This window comes from Lutzomyia longipalpis, chromosome 1, assembly GCF_024334085.1.
Source record: "Lutzomyia longipalpis isolate SR_M1_2022 chromosome 1, ASM2433408v1".
In the NCBI taxonomy this organism is placed as follows: Eukaryota; Metazoa; Arthropoda; class Insecta; order Diptera; family Psychodidae; genus Lutzomyia; species Lutzomyia longipalpis.
Window position 1 is genome coordinate 26,107,256 of NC_074707.1, and position 26,348 is coordinate 26,133,603.

The 26,348-nt window shown below is 34.4% G+C and overlaps 2 protein-coding genes across 10 annotated transcripts in view; both read left to right on the forward strand.

Moving 5' to 3' along the window:
- The first annotated feature begins 1,426 nt into the window (after positions 1-1,426).
- On the forward strand, positions 1,427-3,823 carry LOC129797727 (V-type proton ATPase subunit E). Its single transcript, XM_055840558.1, has 4 exons — positions 1,427-1,607; positions 2,276-2,488; positions 2,548-2,679; positions 2,740-3,823. Exons 1-4 carry the CDS (start codon positions 1,575-1,577, stop codon positions 3,040-3,042), a joined length of 681 nt encoding a protein of 226 aa, XP_055696533.1. The 5' UTR covers positions 1,427-1,574; the 3' UTR covers positions 3,043-3,823.
- A 1,879-nt stretch (positions 3,824-5,702) lies between these two features.
- The window catches only part of LOC129797524 (ecdysone receptor), a 91,652-nt gene continuing 71,006 nt past the window's right edge, over positions 5,703-26,348 (forward strand). For 2 of the 9 annotated variants that reach the window (XM_055840195.1, XM_055840205.1), the window contains exon 1: positions 5,703-6,032. The gene's annotated coding sequence lies outside the window, so the exon portion shown is untranslated. Of the gene's footprint in view, positions 6,033-6,128; positions 6,401-23,016; positions 23,588-26,348 lie in introns of those variants that run through there. The other 7 variants (XM_055840202.1, XM_055840201.1, XM_055840196.1 and 4 more) reach the window with 5 other exon arrangements.

The window sequence follows — 26,348 nt, forward strand, 5'->3', positions numbered from 1 at the left end:
TTCGGACCGTCTATTTCCACCATTCACCACGGTAAAGCAGTCGCGCATGCGTGTAGTGGTGTAGAAGTGTCTCTCTCATACAGACCGCGCTGTGTTTTGATTTCGGGAAAATCAATATTTTTTCACGTTTCTTGAAAGTTTTTTCGCAGTGAAAATGTTCCTAAAGCCAAAGGGGAATGCAGTTAGTGTAATTTACGCATTCCTCAGAAGAATTTTCGTGGATTTTCTGCGAATTACGTCAGTGAGTGCGCAATTGTCGGTGTGTGTGTGAAATTTCGTGTAGTCACCTCAAGGGCGAAATGTCAAAACAAATGTGGGGAAGAATGAAAATAAATTCTTGATTTTCCGGCTTTTCCGGGTAATTCATGGCAGTTTCCCTATTTATAGTAGTGATAAATGTGATCTACTAGTGAAAAACCCACAAATTACGGCAAAAAAAGGGGGTCGCATTTAGAACCCTCGGGGGGTCGCAATTAGAACACCGTGGTGAAAAAGTGCAATTTTAGCAACTTTTTTTAATTCCATTATTACTCAGAACAGGTAAGAGATAGAATGTTTGCATCTATAGAACAAAGTTAGCCTATTAAATGACCTTTCCAATGGTACTAAACTTGGGAAGATTTAATTCATTTTAATATGACTTTTTTCAATCCTTCTGAAACAGAATTTAGGGGGTCGCAATTGGGCCACGTTCCCCTACTATTGGAAACAGGCCGTGTACGCGACTCAATTTTTGTATGGAATTCCTTGGTAAAAAATGAAGTTGGACTGCGCTTTTTTACTGACAGCATCAATCTCAAATCCGTTTGTACCATTAAATTCTACAACTAATAACCTACAAAATGACAGATTCTCAGCGTGCGATCAGTATTCTAAATGTCAAAAAATTAAAATTTTATTACCAAAGGCGAAAAATTCCCATACAAAAAGTGAGCCATTTTTGCTCTTCAACTTCAAAACAAAGTAGACCGTGTACAGGGTCTGATTGGAAAGGTAGGATATCAATTGTCCTACTACGAAGGCAAAATTCCTCATTTTGAAGCCGTTTTACCGTGGAGAAGTTTTTTTGACGACGGTCCTACTGCACGATCACGACTGTATAGAGGTAACACGAAAGTTTCTCACTGTTAACGATTCCCAGCTTATTGCTCTGACCTATACTAGGGCTAAGTAAGGTAACCACCACAAATGGTATCAACATTAGTTACCCATCAGGCTGAATAAATGTTTTCGTGCGCTCCTTGTCTCAAAATTTGCAAATAATTTGAATTAAAAGTTCGGTAAATCAACTCCCGCCAATTAAAATCGAATTGTGCGCCATCTTACGCTTAAAGACCAATTCTGTCGGAATATGTCGGTATGTTCCATTGGAACCAAAAGAAATGTCTATGGAATTTTCCCGAGAATTCCCATAAAATCTTACTTAATGGTACAACTCCAAATCATATGACTGACTTTGGTCATTGTGAATTTTTCTTCATTCACAAGGTGGTGGCGTAGAGTAAGATTATAGCCGAAATAATCTAGTGTTTTACGATTTTTAGTGTTAATCCCGTGGTGAACAAGGCGCGAAGATGGCTCTAAGCGACGCAGATGTCCAGAAACAGGTAAAAATCCTTGTAATTTAACAATTTTTTTAACCACCCATCAGTGACCTTTTCTTACCTCCACCCACCAAAATCTCCAAGAAAAACCACAGATTTTCATGAAATTCTATATCATTTTCACATTTGCTGTTTCTTTTTGCATATCCTGCATGAAAGGATTTATTTATCTTTCTAAAAAATACATATTAGAATTAAGATTGGAATCACATAACGTCTTGTCATGTGAATTCTGATAGCCCAGCTGTTGCAGCCTTTTCTTCCATCAATGTTTTCTGAATAAATATCCCAAAATTTCCTTTTAAAAGCCCTTTAAAGGCTTCTGCATGAACCTCTCCACAAATCTAAGCATGGTAATGTCCGTAAAAGTAACTCTAGGATGGAAAATATTGGTATTTTTCCTTGAAGTCATGTGACTCTTCGCCATGTTCTTCATACTACTTTTCAAGTAATGTGATCCGGAATTTTGTTGCGTACTGAACCCGCTCTTATCTGTTCACCTCCCCGTGATTCGGAATAAAAACTATGTAGTACATGATAACTTTATTATATTAACTTTAAAATAAATATTTCATTTTAAAAAAAGAAAATCTTGATTTTCCCATTACCCCAATAGATAAAGAATAATATTTGGGTCTTTTAATTGTAATGCAACGAACGTATTCTTGCAGATCAAGCATATGATGGCTTTCATTGAGCAAGAAGCCAATGAAAAGGCCGAGGAGATTGATGCAAAGGCAGAAGAAGAGTTCAATATCGAAAAGGGACGTCTTGTGCAGCAGCAACGTCTCAAGATCATGGAATACTATGAGAAGAAGGAGAAACAAGTTGAACTCCAAAAGAAGATTCAATCTTCCAACATGCTCAATCAGGCTCGTCTAAAGGTAATGTGTGATTATGATTTTTTTTAAAGAACTTTTTCAAAGAATTTATGTTGTTTTAGGTGCTGAAAGTTCGCGAGGATCATGTTAGAAACTTGCTAGATGAAGCTCGACGACGTCTAGGAGAGGTCACAAAAGACCAATCTCGATACGCTGACGTTCTTCGCACTCTTGTTGTTCAGGGATTATTCCAAGTAGATATTCCACATAATAAGATTTTCTTATCCTTTAATTAATTCTTCTTTCTTATGCAGCTCATGGAGCCAAATGTGATCTTAAAGGCTCGTCAGGTGGATCATAACATTGTGCAAAGTGTTTTGCCACGTGCTGTGGAGGAGTACAAAGATAAAATCGGCAAGGATGTCGTGATAACATTGGACACGGAAAACTTCCTGCCGGCTGATGCATGCGGTGGTATTGAGTTGTCTGCCCTGAATGGGCGCATCCGTGTACCCAACACCCTTGAGTCGCGTTTGGAACTAATTTCGGCTCAATTGCTTCCAGCTGTGCGTACTGCACTCTTTGGACGCAATGCCAATCGTAAATTCACAGATTAAGAAGGCTTTTGCGCCCACAGTCTAAATTATCCCATTCTTATCCAGAGGATACAAATAAAAAAAAAAGAAACGGACGCTTTGAAAAATTTCACACATTCCCCAATCATTTTCAAAATTTTCCCCAATTATTTTCTCTCATTTTAAATAAAAATCCTCAGCATATGAGGTGCTAAACGACGGCGATATACTCTCAAATTGACAAATTAATGCTGCCTCCTATATGAAATTTATTGAATCCTCTCACAATTGGCTCTCACAATTGTCAACAGCATCTTGCTTTGCAGTCACCAAAGTGCTACTGAGATAAAGCAGCAGCTCAAAAATTTCCATCATAATTTCTCCTCTCACTTTGCTGCCAGTTTTTCAAAGCAATTCGATGATTGGGCGACCCAATTGTGAGTCTACATAGGTCTCTGGGTTTATGTTTTTGCACAATTTGACAATTTGTCTCCTTTTTTTTTATTTGATTTCATTTTATTATGTTCTTGCTGTATCCTTCCTGCTCAAAAAAAAATCAGTGATATTCTCAAGATCACCTGACGATCACCTCGAGTTTTGCAAAAACACCACCCTTTGCGCGCCCTTAACAAAAACCTTGCAATATAATCCCCAAAATCATTCTTTAGTTCTCCGTAAAAGTTATTTCCTTGTAGTATAAAACTCCTTTAAATATTCTGTCGCGTTGTCATGCTGTTAATTATGCTGAAACATTTAAATGAAAAAAAAATACTTGCATTGTGTAATATTTGAGATAATAAAACCGTAATGTTATATATATATATATATGTAGATGATGCATTGTAATTGCAAAATGATTATTAAGGCACACATTTAAAAAAAAATATATGGTATGGGATAAATTAACACAGTTCTTCTCTTATTATTGAAAAAAAAGATGTATCCTATTATGTATTTATTAGAAAATACATGAGAAAAGTATTAAATGAATTAGAAAATATGTCAAGAGAAACACTAAATTCATCATAGAAATGGTGTAAATATGTATAGATGTGAAATTAATGAATAAAAATGTTGAAAAAACTTATCTTTTCTATCTTGTAACGTCGCATCAGAATCAAATAGTCTTCTACTGAATCGTACTTCCTTACAGACCATACACATTAACCCTTTAAGGTCCATTAGGTCATACGTTGACCCAAAGGCTCATTTTGAAAATAATTCATTTTGTTTAGTTATTTTATGAATATTGAGTCTAAATTTGTACAAGACTATGTCTTTACAATCCCTGATCATTTTATGACCACAAAAGGAGATCCTCAAGGACTCACAGGATCAGGAAGAATGAAAAACCGTAAATTTTTGAGTTGGGTTTATTTTGCCAAAAATGTCTTATTTGAGCTCAAAGGAACCCCTAAAAATAATTTTTAGTTTAATTAGCTTGCTAGATTGATTGCGGACCTTAAAGGGTTAAGCTCTGCATTCAAAAATATTTACGTGTACTTTAAATTATACCTAAATTAATTATTATTGATATTTTTGATGACCGAAGTATTTGCTTAACCTCTAGGCCGCCAAGCGGGGTCGTTGAACGACCCCAGCCCTATATTTCGTGCTATAACTTAATAAATATAAAAGATACCATTCCCATCTTTTGGAAATAAGTTCTTTGGTTATCTGAGGAGGTTGTGTAAAAATTTCAGCTCAATCCGTCCACCACAAGAAAAGTTATTAAGGAAAATGTAGAAGAAGGGAATTCAAAAATTGGTGTAACGGCCATGCTGCGGAAAATTTCTCAGAATGAAGTTAGTTACATCATAAATCATATGGTTGAAGGGGGTTGAAGGGTTGTGTTTACTTTCTCACTTTACCTTCTCAGTGTCAGAATTATCGCGAATAAGTAACATAAACAACATAAAACATAATTAGAAGCATATAAATGTGCAAAACAATAAAGAATATTCGAGAAATATTGCCATTTATCACGGTGCGGGAAGTGAGGGGAATGTGGGGAAGTAGTGAAAAAAAATAGCAGTTGCGGTCAACTTCGTGGCAAATTTCTCACGAAGAAAGTGTGAAAAAGGAGTGAAAAATGTTTTTCCCTAATATCTTCTTCTGCGTGTTTCCGGGTGGCGAATTTGTGATGCAAGGGGCAAGAGGACTATATAAGGAGTCTAAAGGTAGTGACCCGACAGTTCCCGGTTTTATAGTTTATGAGAAAATCGACTTCCTTCGTGGGGTCGTTCAACGACCCCACCTTGGCGCTCTAAGGAAGCTCCAAGGTCTTGGCGGCCAGCAGGTTAAACTAACAATATATTAAAGACATTCAAAAGCTTAGGTAGGTACACGAAATATTTTTCAACCAAATAATTGCAAATGATAAAAACAATACAAGTTTTATTAGGGGGTGGGAAGGGAAGAATGATGCTCTTCATACATATTTTTGAAAACACTGGAATCTGATATTTAATCATTTATGAAGTAAAAGGTTGGAGAGGATATAATAAAATCTTTTATAGCGCATACAATTCGTAAAGAAATCCTCTACAAACCGAATTTCCTCACAATCGGCACAGCCGTTTCGTAGAAGTTTACTTGCCACAAACTTGTTCTAGACCAGCTAGTAATTCTTAAACAGAAAAATAGACGTACGAGCTCTTTTTCCAATGGAAAATAGGCACATTTCAGCGAATAATTTTTTATTGGGTAATGTCATGGTTGTCAGAAACAGACTTCAGTGGTTAGTTTTCAATGGTGTTTTTGCGCGACAACGCAAATTTTTGGATTAATTGTAATCATCCCAGTGTGTGTACTTCCCGTGATTAATAACCTGTAAACAATCCAGTGTTTTATTAGAAAAAGAATAAAAGTAAATATCGAGGTGTGTAGTGAAAGTTATTAACGTCCAGGCAAATAGACCGAGAAGACTTTTCTCTACCCCGCGATTGGAAATTTTGAGATAAATCTCCTTTTCTGGCAACGTGTTCCCCTCAGGGGTATTCGTGGCATAGGATATTGTCATCTAAAGCAATGTAAGTAGAATGTTTTTTTTTGCAGAAAGTTCTGTGAAAACTAAATAGAAAAAATTCTGAAAATTTGTACAAATCGATATTGCTATGGAAGTGCTTGAACTGCTAGAACTCCCAGCTTCTTGTAGTTTTGGAGGGGAATTATTTTTATGAGCGCCGCCGATTTGTTGTGAATTTTTGGCACATTTATTTTTGCTCTCGAGACGCAAGGCTATTTTAACCACAAATCCTCCAAGAGTCCCCTTTAAATGATGTGGAAAAAATGCACCGGCTGTCCAAATGCGTAGGCTCTTGGCTCCCACGGCCACGTGCCTCGGCACGAGGGGCTAATCACTTGCTTTAGTGAAAGTCAAATGGCGGGAGTTTTTTGGGTGAGTATTTTTACTAAATATCGATTTTCGTGGGTGGGTTTCCACTTAACGAGCGCACCCCACGGGAAAGAATTTCCACACATGGCCTCGCTGTGCAGGAAGTGGAGGAGGCGCACTATATATTCGTATATTCGGAGGCCATTTGAGTTTAACCACCTCATTGCGTCACTTTTCAATGGAACTCGTGTTTTCTTTTCGGGAAAATCCACGTAGCCTCTTTCCAAGAAATCATCTCGCTGAAATTGCAAACAATGCCCGACGCCCGAATGTGCCGCAAACATGTCGCAAATACTTTCAGTTGCACTCATTACAATTTAATTATTTATTGACTACACAATAATAAATTTTCTCCCTTATCAGCTCTGTGGGCAACCTCTTGACACAATTTCTTCATCTTATCAATTTTATATAATTATTGTGTGCATTATTTCACGCCACAATGGATAATGTCGCGCCGCAGGAGGGGGCGGTCCCGAGGGTGGAAAGCAAATATTTGGGGTAAAGAAAGACAATTGAAAAATAGAATTATTGCCTTATTGGAAAATTCCTCTTCTACAATGAGAAACGAGATATCGCCCTCTGACTTTTCCGCATCATCTACTAATGTGATTTGTATATGATAAATTTTTTGACTACATACAAATTCCTTCACTGCCTATTGCGCCTTATTGGACAAGGTTTTGAAACCCATGAGAGCCTCATCCATGATTTTCTATCCGTGATATCCACGCTGAAATTGGAAGGGAATTTGCTCAAAATTGTACTAACAATCAAATCAAAACCTGTTTACATGAAGACACAAAATTTAATCCTTATTTTCTCAATTAAAATTAATAATAGAATCCAGTAAGTAGTTTGCAAATTGGACATAAAAAGATAATAAGAATTTTAACCCTTTCGCGTCCAACGTGAAACATGCGCTCTTAAACGAATTCTGTGGACATTTTTCCTGCAAAACGTTATCTCCGACTTCTGCGTGAATTTCATGTATTACTTACTAGGAAACACAATTGCATTCATAAAAAATTGAGAAAATAAAAAGATTTCATACTTATTGTTAAGTCAACGTTTGCCCTAAAAACGCGAAAGGGTTAAGGTAGTGCATGATTTTCATGAGCACAACATTTAAGGACAAACTCGGTCTTTATCTTCTATTTTTGGCTTTTTCTGGTAATTTTTTTTTCAGAGAACATTTTCATTTCTTTCCCTCTTTTAACCGAATATTCTCGTATGTATGGTATGTATGTTATGTATACGTTTTTGTAAGGTTTGTTGAAAATTTTCTAAAATAATACAAAGGAGGGTTCGTGTAAACATTGCAATTTTATGATCACTTTTCCATCCAATTTTCATTCTTACCGATCACCTCTTGGTGAGTTCAAGCTCCGCTTTAATGTTTTCCTATAGGTTTGGCGGGTTTGGCCGAAAGAAAAAGCCCCCATAAAATTGTAATTCCTATAAAGCTAGAGTTAGAAGAGTTATCTTGATTACTTTGTAAGTTATTTTTAACTCAAGAATTTCGTTGAAAATTCTTCGGTCATGTTGACTTTCCTTCTGACTATTGCAAATGATTTAATACACACCAAACATCCCATATGCAGCGATTTGTGGTAGGTTAAGAATGTCTCAAGTTTATATTTATGTACGGCGTGTACTTAAGAGATGTGAAAGAAAAAGAATGCCAAAACGAAATGGAAAATTACAGAGAAGATCATAGAATGGTAGTGGAATAAAGAATTATGTGATCTGGCATATACTGCGTTGACACTTTTCATCTCATGGTGAATATGCGTGGAGATCAATTTATGTTTTCAACATCATCCGCAATGGGTCTTCCGTCACATCAATTGCGTGCACAAAGTTTATGGTTGTTCCAACCACGCGCAATCGTCGTCGGAGGCGCTTTAGTATGGCAAAGAATGGCGTCCGCGGATGAAGTGTGAGATACAAACACACATTTTCTTATCAATGTAGCCCGTGCTGATCACAATGAGCCCCACATTCTCCCTCCGTTCGTCATTGAGGAGTATTTTACATTGAAGATGGTTGTACTTGCTGTCTTGAAAAGTATCTGATATTGTATTTAAGAAAAGAATGAAATGTTATAGAATATTTTAAGTTCATAAATAAAAGCTTTACTATTTAGTTGAATGTATCCATAGATCAAACCCTACGAAAGATATATGCCTTTTCATACACTGAACTCAAAATACCATTAAAACAATTTAAAATGTTTATGTGGTCAATTTAAAAATCGTATATACTGTGTGCTTATGAGAGTCTATCATTGATTTTATTCTTCATACATACAGTTTCCCCTCCCCAATGCTCACTCCTCCCTTTCCCTTGATCATATTCTCGTTTGCTTTTTCTTGATAAAAATGGGACGCTTTTCTGCGTTGCTAGTGTTGACAATGGGAAGGAGATGCAAAGAGAGCAATGAACTTTTCATTGACATTTGCGATATGAACGATAGTGCGAGAAAGACGAATGTCTGAAAATCATCAAATGACGGAGGAAAGAAGAAAAAAACGGTCATATGAGGATGAGATGAATATCGTCATGATTTTCTTTTTTTTTGTGCGACACCCAAACTGTGTGCCGCAATTAGCGCAAAATACCGAGATTGTGCTGTGTTGGAGGATTTAGGCGCTTTGTTGCGAGGGTGGAATGCTTCTAAATGGTAAAATGAATTTGTAGTCACGAATTTGTGTGTAAATCTTGAGACACGAAGGGAGATTTTCACTTGAGAAAATTCAACTTGGGAAGGGAGGTGCGGAAAATTCTTCAAGAGGAGAGCGCGTTTTCGTCAGGAAACAAGCAAGCAAAAAGTACGTGTGGGCTGAAAGTGTCTTGGCAGAATAGAGAGGCACCCATTTTATCTTATTTTATATACATTATAATGTTATCACATTCATCCCCTACCTCCATTGTCTTTTTTTTCCACAAATGGGTAAGATTGAGACGAAAAGAAAAAATGTAAAGATATATTTTTTTCTATTTCTACTCTTGTCTCTTATTGTGATTTATATTAGAATTCTCTTCATGGACTCATCAATTGATTTATGGGCATACGAGAAACTTATGTTATTGCGGGAGGATAAAGTAAAAGAAGAAAATTCACTTACTCCATTCCAATCACAATTTTAATCAAGAAAATAAAGAAAATTGAACAATTTTAGCAAAGAAGAAAAACACTTTATAATTTTTAATTTACAAGAAAAAAAAACAATTAATTTAATTTAAAAAAAATTTCTATGTGACGTCACGGTAATTGAATTCAACTTTCTGGCATCAAGGCATATTCTGGTTTTTCCATTCTTCTTCTCAACAACCGTGATCGGATTTGACCACGGACTTGTCCTTGCTTCGCTAATGATTCCCATCTTCTTCAAACGCTCCAATTCCATTTTTTAACATCTTTGCTAACAAAACTGGTACCATTGTCCGACATGATATTGTCCGACATGATGTCCTGACATCCGAAAATGGGGTTTATCATAAAAAAGATTTAAAGCCCGATTAAAGTGCACTCTCTCTATTTGCATTGAAAAAGGAATTAATGTATCAATTGGTGTGGGTAATTAAACATTGTTTTGCTATTTTTTTTGCTTCTGTGCGTAGGAAGCAGGTGAATTTTCGAGTAATGTTAAAATTAATTTAAATGGAAGGATCCTGATTTGTGATGATGTAATTCCACACAAATGTTCTTGCTTGGCCAGCAATCACAGAACCAACCGATCACCATTTAGTACTCGATTAGAATTAGCACACCATTTTGGGGAATTTCTTGTTTGTTTTTTTTTATCTGTTGAAGTGAGTAAACTGTGAGTGATCGCATTCCATCGATTCACATTCAATTGAGCATGGGAGGAAAGTCACAATCCGCATGATCCGTGTTGACGAGAATATTATGTAATTTTTGCATTTGCCGAATGGGTACGTACATAACAAGTGACCTACTACGGAGTGGACTCAATGCATATTTTGAGGGATCATAGTGCTGAAGCGGGACGCGAAATACCATGTAGTATGTCCCGACTCCTAGGCGAAAAGGCCAATAGACGGGAGAGCTTTAAATGAAAAGCTAGTAGAGCACATGAATTCCCTTTTTGATGCTTCACACCTCCACTCCCGTCACTAACGAAAAACCTGAAAATTCGGCAGCAAAACAAAGTAATTTCTCCGACGCCAGCATCATTGGTGCTCCAATAAAAGCGTAACCGCCACATTACGCAGCTCGAAGGGATGTGCGTCGTTGGGGGCGGGAATGATAAGTTGCATATTTCAGCAGAACATATTTTTTCATTTGTGTGCATAATGTATAGGAGTATGTGATCGAAGGGTTTAGTAATTGTTGTTTTTTTCTTTTTTTTTATTAATTAAGTAATTCACTATCAAGAAAATTCTTCCACGTAAAGTAACTTTTTTTTTCTTTTTTCAATTTTCTTTTTTTTTGTATATCAATTGAGATGTTGTTGCACGGGCCGTTTTAAATTTCAAAAGTGTCAGAGACACAATATACAGGGCAAAGGAGGTGCATTCTCAAATTCTCTCGCAAGAGAGAATTTGTAGATATGAACCATGGACACCAAAAGAATAATTGCGCGGGCTCACCCGGCCTTTCGCATCCGGACCAGCGAGAGACCATCCTATTTCTTTAAATTGTTAAAAATTTTGCTTTTTTTATTTTTATATAAATTCTTAAATGCAGTAGAGTAAAAATTGTGAAAAGTCGATTGAATTAAAATTTGTTTTTTCTTTAATTTGTTTTTTTGTAAAATAATTCATTTTTTCTAATTTTTTCATTAAATTTGTGCGTGGAAGAAAGTAAGTGGTTTTTTTTTCATTTTTTTTTCTTACGCAACAATGTCAAACGCTTTCAGTGCAAAATCAAAATTTCAGTGAGCATCATGTTCGGGATGTATTACATTACATACATACATGTAGATTATGATGTTTTTCTTGCTATTTAATTTTTTTTAATAAAAATATTATGTTTTTCTTTGCGATGTGCAGAAAGCAATTAGATTTTCGAGAAAAATTTAAAGTCAATTTGAGTCGTAGGATTTTTGATTTGTGGTGATATTATTCCTTACATTAGTTACTCGATTTGCATTTTTCTAACAAACCATATTAGAAAATCAGAGACTCTGTCTCATTATAAGATTTTCTATTTTCTTAGAGAAATACTTTTTGTCTGTTGAGGTGAGTAGAGTAGTATGTGCCTTCTTTGCATAAAATTGTATGTAGGTCATTAAATACACCTTTGACTACTTAATAATTTAAGAAGAACGGCAGTTAGGTGTACAAACCAGGATACAAATGAATGATGAAAGGTTTAAGAGAAATTGTGATAATTAGTGGTAAAAGAGGGCAAAGGCAGTGTGATTCCATGGCGATAGAACATAGAAGAAATTTTCTATAAATGTCCCCTTATTTTCAGGCAGTAGAGGCGTGGGAAAAGGGTCGGAATGAAACTCATCCGTGACTCAAGTTAATTACAAATTGAGGAAGACATTAGTCCTTTTGGAAATTTCATTCCACGCACATAATAAATCCATCCATCTACAGAGTACACACATTACGATGGTGTTTGAACATGTTTTTCTTTCAAAGGTTATTTTCCCTTTTACATGAGGAAAAATCAATAACAAGAAAATACTCCATTTTCACGGAAAACTGCCTGACCTCTTCATATTTTAACTCTTATTTGTGTGATTTTTTGGGGAGCCCATTTGAAGAATTCTGAATACCTTACCTACCAGAAAATAAAAAAAAATGCTCAATATTCACAGGAATCTAAAACTTTAATTAAACTTAATCGGGTATTAAAATGTTATGTAAAAAGGATTCATTTTGGTAGTGAACTAATAATTATAGGAAGAGCAATATAGTTACAAAAGATTACAAAATATATATTTTAGTCTAAATAAATTGTATTTAATTACATTTTATTACTAGTATTTTGAAATTCCTGTTTAAGTACCCCCTTACATTGAAGTTTACGCAGTAAGTATTTGGTTAAGCTGTTAAAGCATGTTGATGGATTGGTGTGAAAAAAAAAATATGGTGAGCTATATAGAAAAATCGAAAATGAGGCGGCCTAAAAATGGACGAAATAAACTTTTTAAGGAATATTATTGATGCTATATAAAGCAATTCCGGTGTGTGGGCAAGTACATATGTATATTGCTGTATTATAAGCAAGCACAGGACTCGAGAATACGGGGGTGGACTGGACAAGGTTCTTTGAAGGGTTTATTAGCCTCTAGTTCAATGAACTGTATTTTCCACGACACGACACATAACAATAGTTTTCCCTCCATCAATGATGGTCAAAGTTCCCACGAACGCCATATAATCGTGGATTAGAGATGTTTTATTTTATTCATAATGTATATTTTGGGGAAAATTGATGTTCTACAATAGGTGTTTTTTGGTGGCGTGGTGAATTTCCTCTTTTGTGTGTTGTTTGTCGTGGTTTTCTCCATTGATTGAGAAAATGACGCCTGGGTGGGAAAATGGAAAATTTCCATTAAGTATTCGAAATAACATTTAATACATTTCCCAATATCTTTATTTACTCAGGCCTTTTATCCGAGCTCTTTTCATTTTCAGCATTTGTGTACTTTACAAAAAGAGATTTTATTATAAATGTATGTATTCAAACATTCATGATATTTTAGTATCTAAATAATTTTCAAAACATTTTCCATCACTTTTAAGAAAGTATATTCAAAATATTCTCAAACATTTAAATAACATCGTGTGAGGGTAAATAAGAAAATATTCGATATTCGAAACCATTTTGCCAGTGCAATGTTTGAATTGATTAAAAAAGTATAAAATTAAATGTTGAATACATGGTATTTTAAAATTACAACATTGGTGTATATAATGTATGCATACCTAAATTCCATCCACCCTTATTTTCTTACCATATACGTACATATATTCGCTAATATAGTATTCCTCCCTGTCGCCCATCACAGAGTTGGTATGGTGTTTGCAAATGAGCTAAAATTTATAGCGGCATCAGCAGTACTGGAAAATGCTTTATAAAGATATACTTATATGTACTTACCTTATGTATTATGGGTGGGCACCTTTTGCATGTATGCCAAAGAGGTCGAAATGAAGAGGTGAATTTTGGGAGGTGAGGAAGAGTCAAAGGTCGTAGCTCCTGCAAGGTTATCAAAGTATTCCTTTTTGCCCCTTCATATTGTGATTATACTAACACATAAACTTGAGTCTGTATATATGTATATATGTTTGTATAATGCCTTTTGCTATGTAATAATGTTAAATATTCCTTCAATGTTAATCTGATCAATGGAAAAAATGTTTGAGGTGATGTGTTTTCGGTATAAACCTCACTTTGACGTCATTTGATAAATTGGAAAGGAAAACCGTAACACTTATTTTCCCTCTCAATCCTTTTGAAGCGTAAAATTTTCGTTATATACATAGGTACCACAAAAGGCCTAATTTTCATTAGCAAATGAATGTTGTTAGAAGTTATTAGGAGCAGTTGAATGGGCCTCGGTACATACCTACCAAATACCTACTAACTCGCAATGATGATCTATTTTAGAGACAAAATTGAGATTTTAATAAAGCCTTGTAAAAGATGTGTTGAATTAAAAAAAAAAGAAGTTAATGTGGTATAATGTATCTACCGGGCAAAAAGTGACGACACAACTATGTAAAGCAAAAATTTTAGTAGTGTGTAACCAATATATTTTGAGTATTTTTCATCTCATACTGAAATATTTTATAAAACATACCAAAATTCTGTTGGTGGACTGTGTAATACATACTAGAAGAAATCTTCACGTCACGAAATCTCCATGGGGAAAGAGGGAAGATATACAAACATAAAATCTGTTAAAGACTTCTTCATTTAATGTGAGTGAATCGCAGAGTTGAGAGATTTCACAAATTTCTAATTTTACCAGCTTCCATTGAGAAACTTTTCAATAAACTTGGCGTTAAGCAAATACATAAAATATCATTAATGCGATATTCTTTAAAAGATTCTGTCGAAATTGATTAATTTTCTCTGATAATAAGGTATCGTAACGTAGTTAGGGAATTTCTTAATATTTTCATGCTCAATGTTCCCTTATTTTACAGCAGTAAACAAATTTGGGCTGCTAAAGCATTTAATTAAAAATCACGTTGAATACAGAAAATTTAATTAGACAGTGAATTCTTTTATACATTTCCATGAATTCCTTCTAAGAGTCCTCCTTTCTTCCTTAGCCATTCAGAAATATTATTTTAAAACGGAAATCGAATTTTACGGCATTTAAGCGGAATTAAAATAAAATGACACTCGGTCGCAAATGAGCACAGGAAGAGCAATGACATAAAGAGAGTCATAGCTAAAAAGAAGTTATGGAAAGTGATGAAAAATGAACGAATTCCATTCTATCAAAGCCTTTTATCTTCTAAGAATTCGCGATTTTTCATTAACTTTTTTCCTGTGACACGGTATGAGGATTGAACTGCTGAGAAATGTGTTAAAATGAGGTTATTTGAGAGACACATCAAAGATTTTTGCACAGTCACATAAATTTTGTCTCTTAAACTTTAAAGTGAAAATTGCCATCCAGACAAATGGAATGAGGAAAAAGAGAGGAATGGAAAAAAACACATTTTTGTTATTTAAAAAAAAATATTTTAGAGAGTATTATATCTCTTTTAAAAGGCGCCAAATGGAATAAAGCCAACATACATTATATTTTTATCATTTTTTTTGTTTATTATATACAAAGTTGTATAGGGGCGAATAAGGATAATACTGTAACAGCATGTGAAACATCTAATGACTTCATCTATCGCTATAATAAATTTCATCGTGGTTTGTTTAACCATTTAGAATTGCATGGCTGAATAGACGCAGGGATTAAATAGACGGATAATCTAACCAACAATGAAATTTGATTTAATATGTTGATGTATTCTATTTCTAATCCTAACACGTCATGGTCAAATGTTTATTTCTTCAGTTAATATATTTTTATTAATTTTAATATATGATTTGTGATTTTTTTTCTTCAAAAAGCACAGATTCTGTGTACCACCCAAAATACACATAGTGGTAGATTCAAACTACAAATTGAACAATTTTTTTTGTTTATATGGTAATTCAATATGCATATGTGTACATAGATACCAAAGGGATGACACCAAGTGGTAGGAGAATGTGAGATTCTTTCAAGAATCCTAAAATGCAATCAACATATGGTGACTTGACACTACTTAGAGGGTGAATTCTAGGATCTCGTCTTGCAGTCATGTGGCATTTTGTAATATGGTATGGGGTAATGGTGTGTAAGACTGTGTTCAGCACAAAAATTGAAATACAAGACACGAATAACATTAAAAGTGTGTGCGAGTTGGAATATTGAAGAAATCCACACAAAATGAATAGTAGAAAGACGGGAGTAAGATGTAAAGATGTTGGGAGAAAAAAAATAGCGTCATACACAAATGACATTTATATCCTCTGCATTTGCACTCCGCCCCCATGACATTGTGGCTCCGGGAGTAGTTTCACAATGCAGAAAGTTGAAAGTGGATTTTCTCTCGTGCTGTTGCTCCTTCTTCAAGGTGACCTCCAAGCGTCCTCCAAATTCAATCTACCATTCTGTGTACATCGTCCTCTTCTCTTTCCCTCACTCCAAGAACGAATCTGTGGATAAGGGCAAAATGCATTTTAGACGTATACCTACTACAACACATACGTTGCTAATCAGAACATATATATACAACAGAAGTTGAAATTAACTTGGTCCTGTAAGAGTCCTTCGAAATGTTATTAAATTTCAACACTATACACCCATATCAAATTTGATCGTCATTTCATCGCGAGGGCTCCTCTTTTTCATTTTTACATGTTCCTTCATACTTTTCCTTCCCTTTTTAATTTATTTTAATTACGGATTCATCATAAAATGTTGCCTTGAAAATGACGCTGGTGGTGAGCATAGTATGAATTCTCGAGGTTATGTGGGTGTAATGGTTTCAATTTCATCAAAATGCACCCTGATAAGGGGAATCAGCTATGGTGGCTGAATGTGAAAATGCGGGGACAAGTTGATGAGATGCGGGGAAGAGGGAATGTGGAATATGGGATAGAGAGAAAAGACGAATTTGGTGATAGTGTAGTGAATACTAAAGAACTTAACATATAAATGTTGCATCTTAAATCTTCTGAAATATGGAATATTGGTAAAATTTTTTATGTATTGTACTTGTATCTCAATCATGTTTTAATGAAAAAAAAAACGAAGAGTGTAGTGAAAAAAAAAACTTATACAAAAATGGTATCATCATGATCTGACGAATCTGACAAACTAAAATATCTACACAGACAAACAGTCAGACTTTTCAGCCATATTATATTAAGACGAGGTAAATTGTCGCTTCGCTCCAATTTACCTCGCCCCGCTTCGCGGGGATTTGTTGCGCTTCGCGCAAGTTTTAGAAAGAGAAAAATTGTGATGAAGCATGCACTTATCAATATCAAAAAAAATGTAAAGGGAAGAAGTGAATTTCACACAACATTTATGGCGCCAGATTCAAAAAGTAGCCAAAAAAGCATGAATTTTATATGGGGGCTATGTGAAGGGGGGCTCTGGGGGGAAAATGAATGTCGTTGGTAAAAACCGCCTGGTATCAGTAGTCTCTGTACCAAATTTCATCGCGATCGGACCAACGGTGTAGAAATGCATAGATGAACAGGAACGAAATTTTAGAGAGACCTTTCTTTATTATATAGATTTCGGTAAAGGTTTTTTTTTTTGAATAAGATTTCGGGCTTTTGTAAGTCTGACTTATTATTCTCTACTACCTATTCTACAGATTTTATAACATTTTTTAAGTTCCTTACTGCATTCCAACAAGTCTCCAATTTGAAATTCATTTTGTAAAATATCACGTATGAATGAAAAGAATAAAATATTTTGCTACATATTCTACGACAAAACAGTATTTTATATGTTAATAGTGTTTGAAGATTTTTCTCACATATCCCATTATTGTCCTTGATGGATAATTTACAATCGAGAAAAGTTTCTCTTTTTCTTTCATTTATGGAATAAATAAAACTTTTAGCATATAAATTGAATCGTTTTTTTTATCATAAAGTAGAATATGAGTAAGGATAGCAAGTTGTAAAATAAACAAGATATTATTTTGTATGTGAACAAGGATAAGAGAAGGAGGAATACGAATGGGAAAAGGAAAATCGTGAAAAATGAATTTCCTCTACAGTTAAAATCATGACTGTTACATCAAGAAAGAGCTATTTGTCGAAAAATCACGGCGGGTGAGCACACAAACAAGGCAATCAATGCATAGAAATTTTCTCTGTTGCACACAATATCAATGATAGTGCTATATTTTATAAAGATTCCATTCTCAAATTTCTTCCATATTCCACCATCGTTTCTTTGTTTTCTATCACTTGTACGAAATCTATGATACAGAAAAAGTTACAAGCGACTACGATCTCATTTCTTAACTAATATATCCTTCGTGTCTGATAGATGTTTTCCAATGGCACCATGGCAAAAAGAATGGTTCGAAAAGCGAAAGATGGGATAAAATTTATTATATGGAAAGTTTATTATCGTAATTGCTCGCTCGTTTATCTGGATCACAACAATGGTGGATTCGCTGAAAATTGGCGCGTAAATAGCATTGAAAAGTGTCAAAGCTAATTGCATTGTCTGCAATATATTTTGTCTTGTCTTGCAGAGGTGACCTTCATCTCCAGAGAATTCCTTACTGCACAAGCTATGTAGGGAAAAATAGTACAAAGCAAGTACGTATAAGGTGTAGGAGTTGAGAGCTCCTATTTCTTTTTAGTAGGTATACCCACAACACAATGAATAAAAATAACATTGAATGACTTAGCTGCAGATGACAATTTTTTCTGTGATATATTGAAAGAGTATATTCTGTAAATCTTGCTCAATACTTTTACGAAGTAAGAGTTTAATTAATATATGATAGTTCAATATTTGTGAAGTATATCTATGAGATTCCATACCTACATATTGAAACAAGAGATGTATAAAAAATTATAAAGGAAAATTATTAGATATAGTCAACCCGAGCCCCCAATCACGTGTGGGCGAACTCCATTTTAAGCCATAAAAGGGGGGCGTAAATTAGTAGGCGGGGTGAATAATACGGTACCCCGAAAAAATTTTAAAATAAAAAAATCCCGTTATTTGACCCTTCAGCAGGTAGAAAATGGGAAAAATCAGTTTTCTGTGGGGGCGCTATAAAGGGGGGAGGGGGCGGAATCCCATATAGCGCTTGCAACTCGTATTGAACCCCTCTACCCCCATACCAAATTTCATCAAGATCGGCCCAGCCGTTTCGGAGGAGTTCATGTGCCACAGACAGACAAACATTTCAGCTTTATATATTAAGATTTAAAATGTCGTATACAATTTGAATTATCAACTAGAAAAATTCTGAGAAAATATTGTCCTTATTGATATATTTATCACTAGTCAACCCGAGCCCCCAATCACGTTTGAGCAAATTCAATTTTAAGCTATAAAAGGGGGGCGTATATTAGTAGGGGGGATGAATAATACGGTGCCCCGAAAAATTTTTTAAATAAAAAAATCCCGTTATCTGACCCTTCACAGGTAGAAAATTGGAAAAATCAGTTTTTCAGTGGGGGCGCTATAAAGGGGGGTTGGGGCGGAATCCCATATAGCGCTTGCAACTCGTATTGACCCCCTCTACCCCCATACCAAATTTCATCAAGATCGGCCCAGCCGTTTAGGAGGAGTTCATGTGCCACAGACAGACAGACAGACATACAAACTTTTCAGCTTTATATATTAAGATATCTTTAAAAACCATTATTTTTTTATTTTTCATTTTATGAAAACCTAATGGTGTATTGTGCGTATAACAGACATGATTTTTTTTTGGATTTTTTTGATTGTATATTACTGATGAAAAGGTAATTGTTAAATACCTATACCTACGTACATAATGTCCCATTTCATATGAAATTTAATTTATGTGTTATCAAAAGTAGGGTGTTACATTTGCTTGCGATATTCATTTTTGCTATCAATTCGGCAAAATGAAAAGATAAAATTTTTTCTGCATTTTTTCTGAATAAACGCCTTGTACTACATCCAAGTTCAACGACACATGAATCTTGTCAATTTCTGTAATGCAGTGACAGAAGTTTGATTGATATGCCTAACCTTATCGGTCACTTATTTGCTTTTTTGGCGGTCACGGTCAGTTGGGAAATATTGATTACTTTTATTGATAAAGTTCCATAAAGCAAATGAAACCGGGAACGCTATTTATTTCGAAATCGGCTTGTTAGATTAAGGAAGAAGAAAAGCGGCATTTTTGCCACAATAAACTTAAGCTAGACAATAAAGAAATGAAGTGTTAGTAGTGGAACAAAACTATTGGTGCATACTGAGACTTTCCTATTATAATCCCTCAGATTATACATTAGTAATCCCAATACTAATCTTTATTGCATAATTTATATAGTAAAGGTCAGTTAACGAGTCACTTGAATATTCCACAACACTTTGTACAAAACTATCAAAGTTGAAAATTTGTAATTATATAGTGACAAACATTATAGACTACAGAGCTCTATTGTTCACTGATATAAGCAATGTACGAAGGAGAATCAAAATGAACATAGTTTTATCGATTTTGCAGACTTTTGCAGTTTAACAAATAATACGCAGAAAAGTATCTCTTCACGGAAAATAATCTCGGGTAAGACCCCTATAAAACAAAAAGTCAGATAGAACATACTAAGCACTAAATACCTATGTATGCTACCAGAATACGAGCATTACAATAAATTAGAAATTTTATTTCGGATTGCACTTTTTTTGGACTTATAAAGCACATTTTTGATAAGATTAAAAATGAATGAGTTTCGGCAAGGAAGAATAAGGGAATACACTTTTATTGTGCCATTTAAATTGCACTACTACAGCTACATATAAAACTGGCTCAATGAGTGAAGTCATGAGAAAGAGTGTGTGTCGAAATATGCACAAATTTTTGGCCTTTTCAATGTCATTGGGGGAACAGCAGAAAATGTTTCTATTTTTGGGGTGAATGTGTCATAGGAAGTCGATAGCTGTGGTGACCCGTTACAATTCACCCAGCAAAAAAAAAAGAACTTACCTGCACCAAGAGGTCACAACGAAACTGTTTCGAGGTATTCCCATCGCTTGAAAAAAAAAAAAAAAAACAGGAACAACAAACGCAAAAGGTTGAGCGATTGAAATTTAGTTTGTGAGGAAAAAAATGTGAATTTCAGGAAGGGTCGTCCATTTTATTTCAAATGTGTATCATGGATTGTTTTTTAAATATATTTTATAACGCGTTTACAATCGTATAATAAATTACGTGTTTAGTGAAAATTTCGTGTGTTTGATTCCTTTTCTTGTGGAGAATACTGACAGCTTTTTTTTTTGTTAAGACTATGGTCCTGTAGCACTGAGTTCATAATTTCATATAGGAATAACTAAGTAGGTCTACTAACAAAGACTGTAGTTTAAGGTCATTACTACGAGACGATTACTTTTACATAAATTCTAATATGGAGGGAGCAAAAACATTTTTTTATTGATGCATTTATGTATCTATTGTAGATTTGACTAACTGGCAATGAAAAGTATAAGTATTTACACAAGTCAAAACCGCATTCTCATTTTTTATTATGTTGGTTAATTATCTACATCTATTTTAAAATAAAGCAATTTTATAGTTTTGGATTTAATATTAAATTTATAATTAAATATAAAATATAGGATTAATACATCATATACTATATATATTTTTTTAAACAGTTTCGTAATGCGTTAATATTAAACAAAAAAATTAATCTTTTAAAAACAGAAAAATTTGTATTGCTATAGCCATTTGAGTTTATTCCTTTTCCTCACACATAAATATTTTCTTGATATTGCCTATACCTACTGTCTGCTGGAACCCATTTTGGTTGTGTTTCTTTCAGACACAGCTTTTTCTTTCTCCCTGTCTTTCTTACATTTTAATATTTTTGTTTTGCATATGAAACCTCTGTCTCTTTTTCTGTGAGTAACATTTTTGAATTGCAAATCTATTGAAATTATTAGCATTTATTCTTGTCTTCGCACTTTTATTATTACCATATTAAAAAGTATATCTTACATTGTCAGATTTACACTGGACTTATAATACAACTGCGAGAGCAGTAGTATTTTCTTTAATCTTTAGTTCGGTTTCACATAGATTTTATGAATAATATTTCACCATTATACCATAAGCAATTCTCGAAGGGAGGTATCATAATAGACTTTATACAGCAGTTCCGAAAATTAATGAAATAGCTAACGATTTTGTAGTCAAAAACGGATAAAGGACCATTTAATCTTTCGTTATCGATTTTAGAATTAAAATTAAAAAAAAAAACGTCTAAAAATAACTTTTTGTCTAAAGTTTTTTATTGGTTTTTAACTTAGCAGAAGAAGTTTAAGCTATACTTTAATGAAATGGAATTGCTAAACACAAGGCAAATTGAGATAAAACGCTTTGGTTTCAAACTTTATGCAGGGTATGGAGTAATTTGCATTATTTCATCTAAGACTTAATGTCGAAACCTATTTTTATTAAACAAAAACCGAAATGTTTACGAGTGAGCAATGCTCGAAAACGAAATAAGGTTGCTTTTTAAAATAATATGTATAGCTATTATACTTACCATTGAGAATAAAGATTACTTATCCGTGTGATACCACATTTCGGAACGGCAAATTCTAACATATTAACTGTGTTTTTAGACGCAGGAGCTTTTGTATAGCAAGTATTTTTTTCTTATAGGTCTTTTCATTAAAGAATTGTCCGCATTGTAAACATTTGTTAGAAATATGTAGAAAAGGGTGCTGTGACCTAACGAAGAAGCCTTGTTATTGAGAACTAAAACAAAGTGATTACACGCTATTATTGATTTTTATTTTATCGATTCGATTTGCAGTCAGTCAGCATTATTGAAATGAATATTCATTTCTATTTTTTTTTAAAGCATAAGAGATGAAATAGAATATTCAAAAACTACTGTAAGGTCGCAGTTAAAATTTAGTTTAACGTTTGATGCTACCTATGTACACTACATATCAAATAGCTTTTTCCGCTACATATGTATGTATATATTATACATATATTATTTTCGTATAAAAAAAACTGCACCACACATACACAATGAAAATTTATATGAATAGAAAAGACAACCAGCAGTGTATGCGAATGAGTGAAATGAGAATCATACAACAAAAAGATGGGAAACTCTGTGCATTGCATTGGAATGAAATGGTGAATTGAGTAAAGAGCAAACTGAAATGGCTATGAAATGGGACGTTGGTTCGAATGCGATAGACTTATGAAACCATTTATGAACAGTGGCGTGCCGTTGAATTAATCGCGAGGGTATTTTATGAAAGACACCACTGGCCTTATTTTCCGTCGCTTTCTGCTCCATTCGCGGTGCGCTTCGTCTTGTTCATTCAAACTATTCGTCTCGCAATGCGCTCGTGTACTGGTCGGGCAGTTTCTCGAAATCCTCAGAGCAGTTCGGTCGTGTGACTAAAAATATAATCAAGAGAAAAGGTGTTTCTCTCTCATATTTTCTACATCGGAGACCCAAATATATTGATATTTGGACATTTAACTCCAGTGCTTTGGATTTGCAAGACTTTTTTGTCTCCCCATGCAACCCCATTCACGAGATTTTTTGTCCATTTCCCTTCAAATGGAAAGGAAATATGTTTATATGTAATAGAGAGTTTCATAAGTGTTCAAAATTAACCGTGAGAAAAGGGAATTGATTGCATCAAAGTATTAAAGGGGAAAATAAATTTCGGTGTTGGGTCACTTGCTGTGTAAGAGTAAATAAGAAGTGGGACAAAAAAAACACCGGGAAAATTAATTTTCTACATAACCGAAGAGGGATTCCTATTCGGCAAGAGAGCCTATTGCCGCACAAATACATTAGCAAAACCACACAGGACACGAAAGTAGTGTGGTAAAATGTGGTGATGTTGTATTGGTGAATGAGTTTTTGTTGAGTGATAAACTATATCGATTGGCAATTAAATGTATGTAACGTAGACATTGGTGAGTGATTTTAATTCACAATTAAATCAATTCTAATATTAATAAATAAAAAAAGTAAGCACAAAATATACATATAAATAAGCAGTATTCAAATTTAAAATTCGAGATTTTTGCGTGAGAACTAGTACTATTTGCCGTACTTTTCACCAGTATTGATTGAAAGTTTTGAATAGTTATTTCTGAGAGTTTTTCAGAGCATACATTTAACTTAATCAAGTTTAGTATTTCTTAAAGTTTATCTATAACAAAATATTAATTTCATTCAGGTTAAGTAGGTTTTTTTTTAAATGCAAAAGCAAATTTGTAATTTTGCTGTGCGGCATTTCTGGCCATGCAGCATAAATGATTGCATAACACCGCACTACCGATACATATATTTAACGTAAAAGCAGCAGCATTTATTCTGTTCAACATGAAATTTCTATCCAATGCGGCTTTCTCAACACCGTCAACAGTCAACGAGACATCTAACACCAAGAAGCGAAAAGTGTTTTACAATGCGATGTCTCGTCTTTCGGCATTTTGTATAATTTCAAAGTTTTCCTTATATACACGATCTTCTTTCTGAATTGACTTGAATGTATCTTCTTCAAACACACTCGAAATAGTCCAACCACAGCCGCGAGAATATTCTACGTACATTTGAACACACAAACCCCTCTTTCTCAAGATTTTCTCTAACAATTTAAATGTAAAGTCAATCATAACGCGTCCAGTTATAAGAGTTGGTGTCCCACAACGTATAGAAGTTAGTTTATGCGTTATAATACGATTTGTGATCAGTATTAGTAGGCAAAGTTGATTTTTTTTGTAAAATTCAGTAATTTGATGCATAAAAATGGTCATATCTCAAGTTCTATAAAACCTACAGAAATTTCTTGACTAGTTATGGAAAGGTATTGAAATAAGCTATAATCTGACATATGTTTCGATACATTTCAAGGTCACGACTAGAACACAAAATGGCGGATTTTTGTTTCACTAAAACAGTTTTTGGCATTTTTATCCTGAAGGAATAGTTCTAGAGGTTTCTGATGTTCTAGAAAGTTGTAGAGTTTTGCAAAACCTTTAATTTGATACCAAATTGAGCAAAATCGGACAAGCAGTTCAGGAGATATGGCTCTTAGAACTTTTCAAATTCAAGAATTTTTCAAATGGCCATATCTTCTAAACGGCGACATAGATTTTCTTCATTTTCGGACTGGTGAAAGATATTGAGTCAGGCTACAACATATCAAAATTTAAAAGATTTGCCTAATGGGGATTCGGAGATATTGCCCCTTAAAGTTAGGCAATTTTTGTTTTTGTTTTTAGCGCCTCTTGCGGACGTTTTTGGAACTTGGAATGTTCTAGACAGTTGTAGGGCTTCGCAATACCTTTCATTTGATACCAAGATGATCAAAATCGGTCAAGCCGTTCTCGAGTTATATTGAAAAAACACTTTTTGCTTTAGGCCGCCATATTTGCTAAACCGCTTGACCGATTTTCAAGTATGAATTGTCGATGAAAACATCTCACTGAGCTCTACAACATACTAAAATTTCAGACCTCTAGCTGTAAGGGAAGTGGTTGACAGTATTTCAAAATGGCGGATGGCGGCCATCTTGGATTTTGAAAATGCGAAAAAATGAAATTTTACACCCACATTTCTATAGAAAACTTCAAACCGGAAGTCTCTATCTGTTACCGTTCTCGAGCTATAAGGCAAAGTTTGGACCACCGGCCGGCAGGCCGGCCGGATCAAAAATTTTCCACCACCATTTTCGTAATGTGGGATGTCTAAAACGTGCTCATACCAAGTTTGAGCCCGATCTGAGGTGGTCGGTTTTTCCGACGATTACAATACTTGGTGTTGGCCACGAAGTGGAACACCAACTAAATGGAGATGGTTAAACGAAAAAAAAGTTCTCTTAACCCTTGGAGGATTTTGCTGGCCAAAGTGACCAAATCGACATTTTTCAATCGCCACAGAATTAAAATCTACCTATTTAACATTTTGTTAAAATTTCTACATCTATGTATAGGGAAGTTTCATTACTTCAATATCGTCGAAAGAAAACTAGGAAAAATATTTTCTTTTGAGAGAAAATTAAGGTCATATTTTTGAGGTTATGAAACCTCGGTCCTCCAGTGCTAAAATTACATGATCAAAATGTGGTGATCATTTTAGTGTCCCGAAGTGTCCTGGAGCAAAATATTATAGAAAATACTGGATAAAAACAAATATTGTGTATTTTTTCTAAAAATAGTGGTACTTGAATTGAAAATGACTCACAATTTTGGCCGAATTACTGTTACCGGAACTCTCACGGAGAGACTTTCGAATATAACGGACTTCTTTCAGTTTCTGACCATTTTCACGCTCTGCTCCATGTCACGATTGTCGTCTTCTTTTAATTTTCATTTTCAGCCTGGGAAGTGGGAATAAATACTTTCACGTGCATCTATAGAGTGCTAAGGCCATTTCCAAGAGTCAATACATGAAATATTTGCAATAAAAAATTCTCTTTTATTGGAAGACTGTAAATTCCACGACGTTGTCGAACTGTCAAAATAATGTCAACTAGTAACATTTAATTATGCCCGTTAAAACAAGCGAGTAACCATGCAATTCTACAGAAGTACGCTAGAATTTTACTTTCAATATCTATGCGTTTAATTTCTTTTCTTACCTCTTCCTAATGCCACATCTCTCACTGAATTTTATTTGCCATAAAATTTCAGAGTGGAACTGATTTAAAATACCAAAACTTTATAGATT

What these genes read in the sequence shown, in the direction of transcription:
- LOC129797727 (XM_055840558.1), top strand. Translation starts at nt 1,575, where the DNA reads ATGGCTCTAAGCGACGCAGATGTCCAGAAACAG. An exon ending in TCAATCAGGCTCGTCTAAAG is followed by an intron (nt 2,489 to 2,547) that starts GTAATGTGTGAT and finishes ATGTTGTTTTAG; the next exon opens with GTGCTGAAAGTTCGCGAGGA. An exon ending in TTGTTCAGGGATTATTCCAA is followed by an intron (nt 2,680 to 2,739) that starts GTAGATATTCCA and finishes TTTCTTATGCAG; the next exon opens with CTCATGGAGCCAAATGTGAT.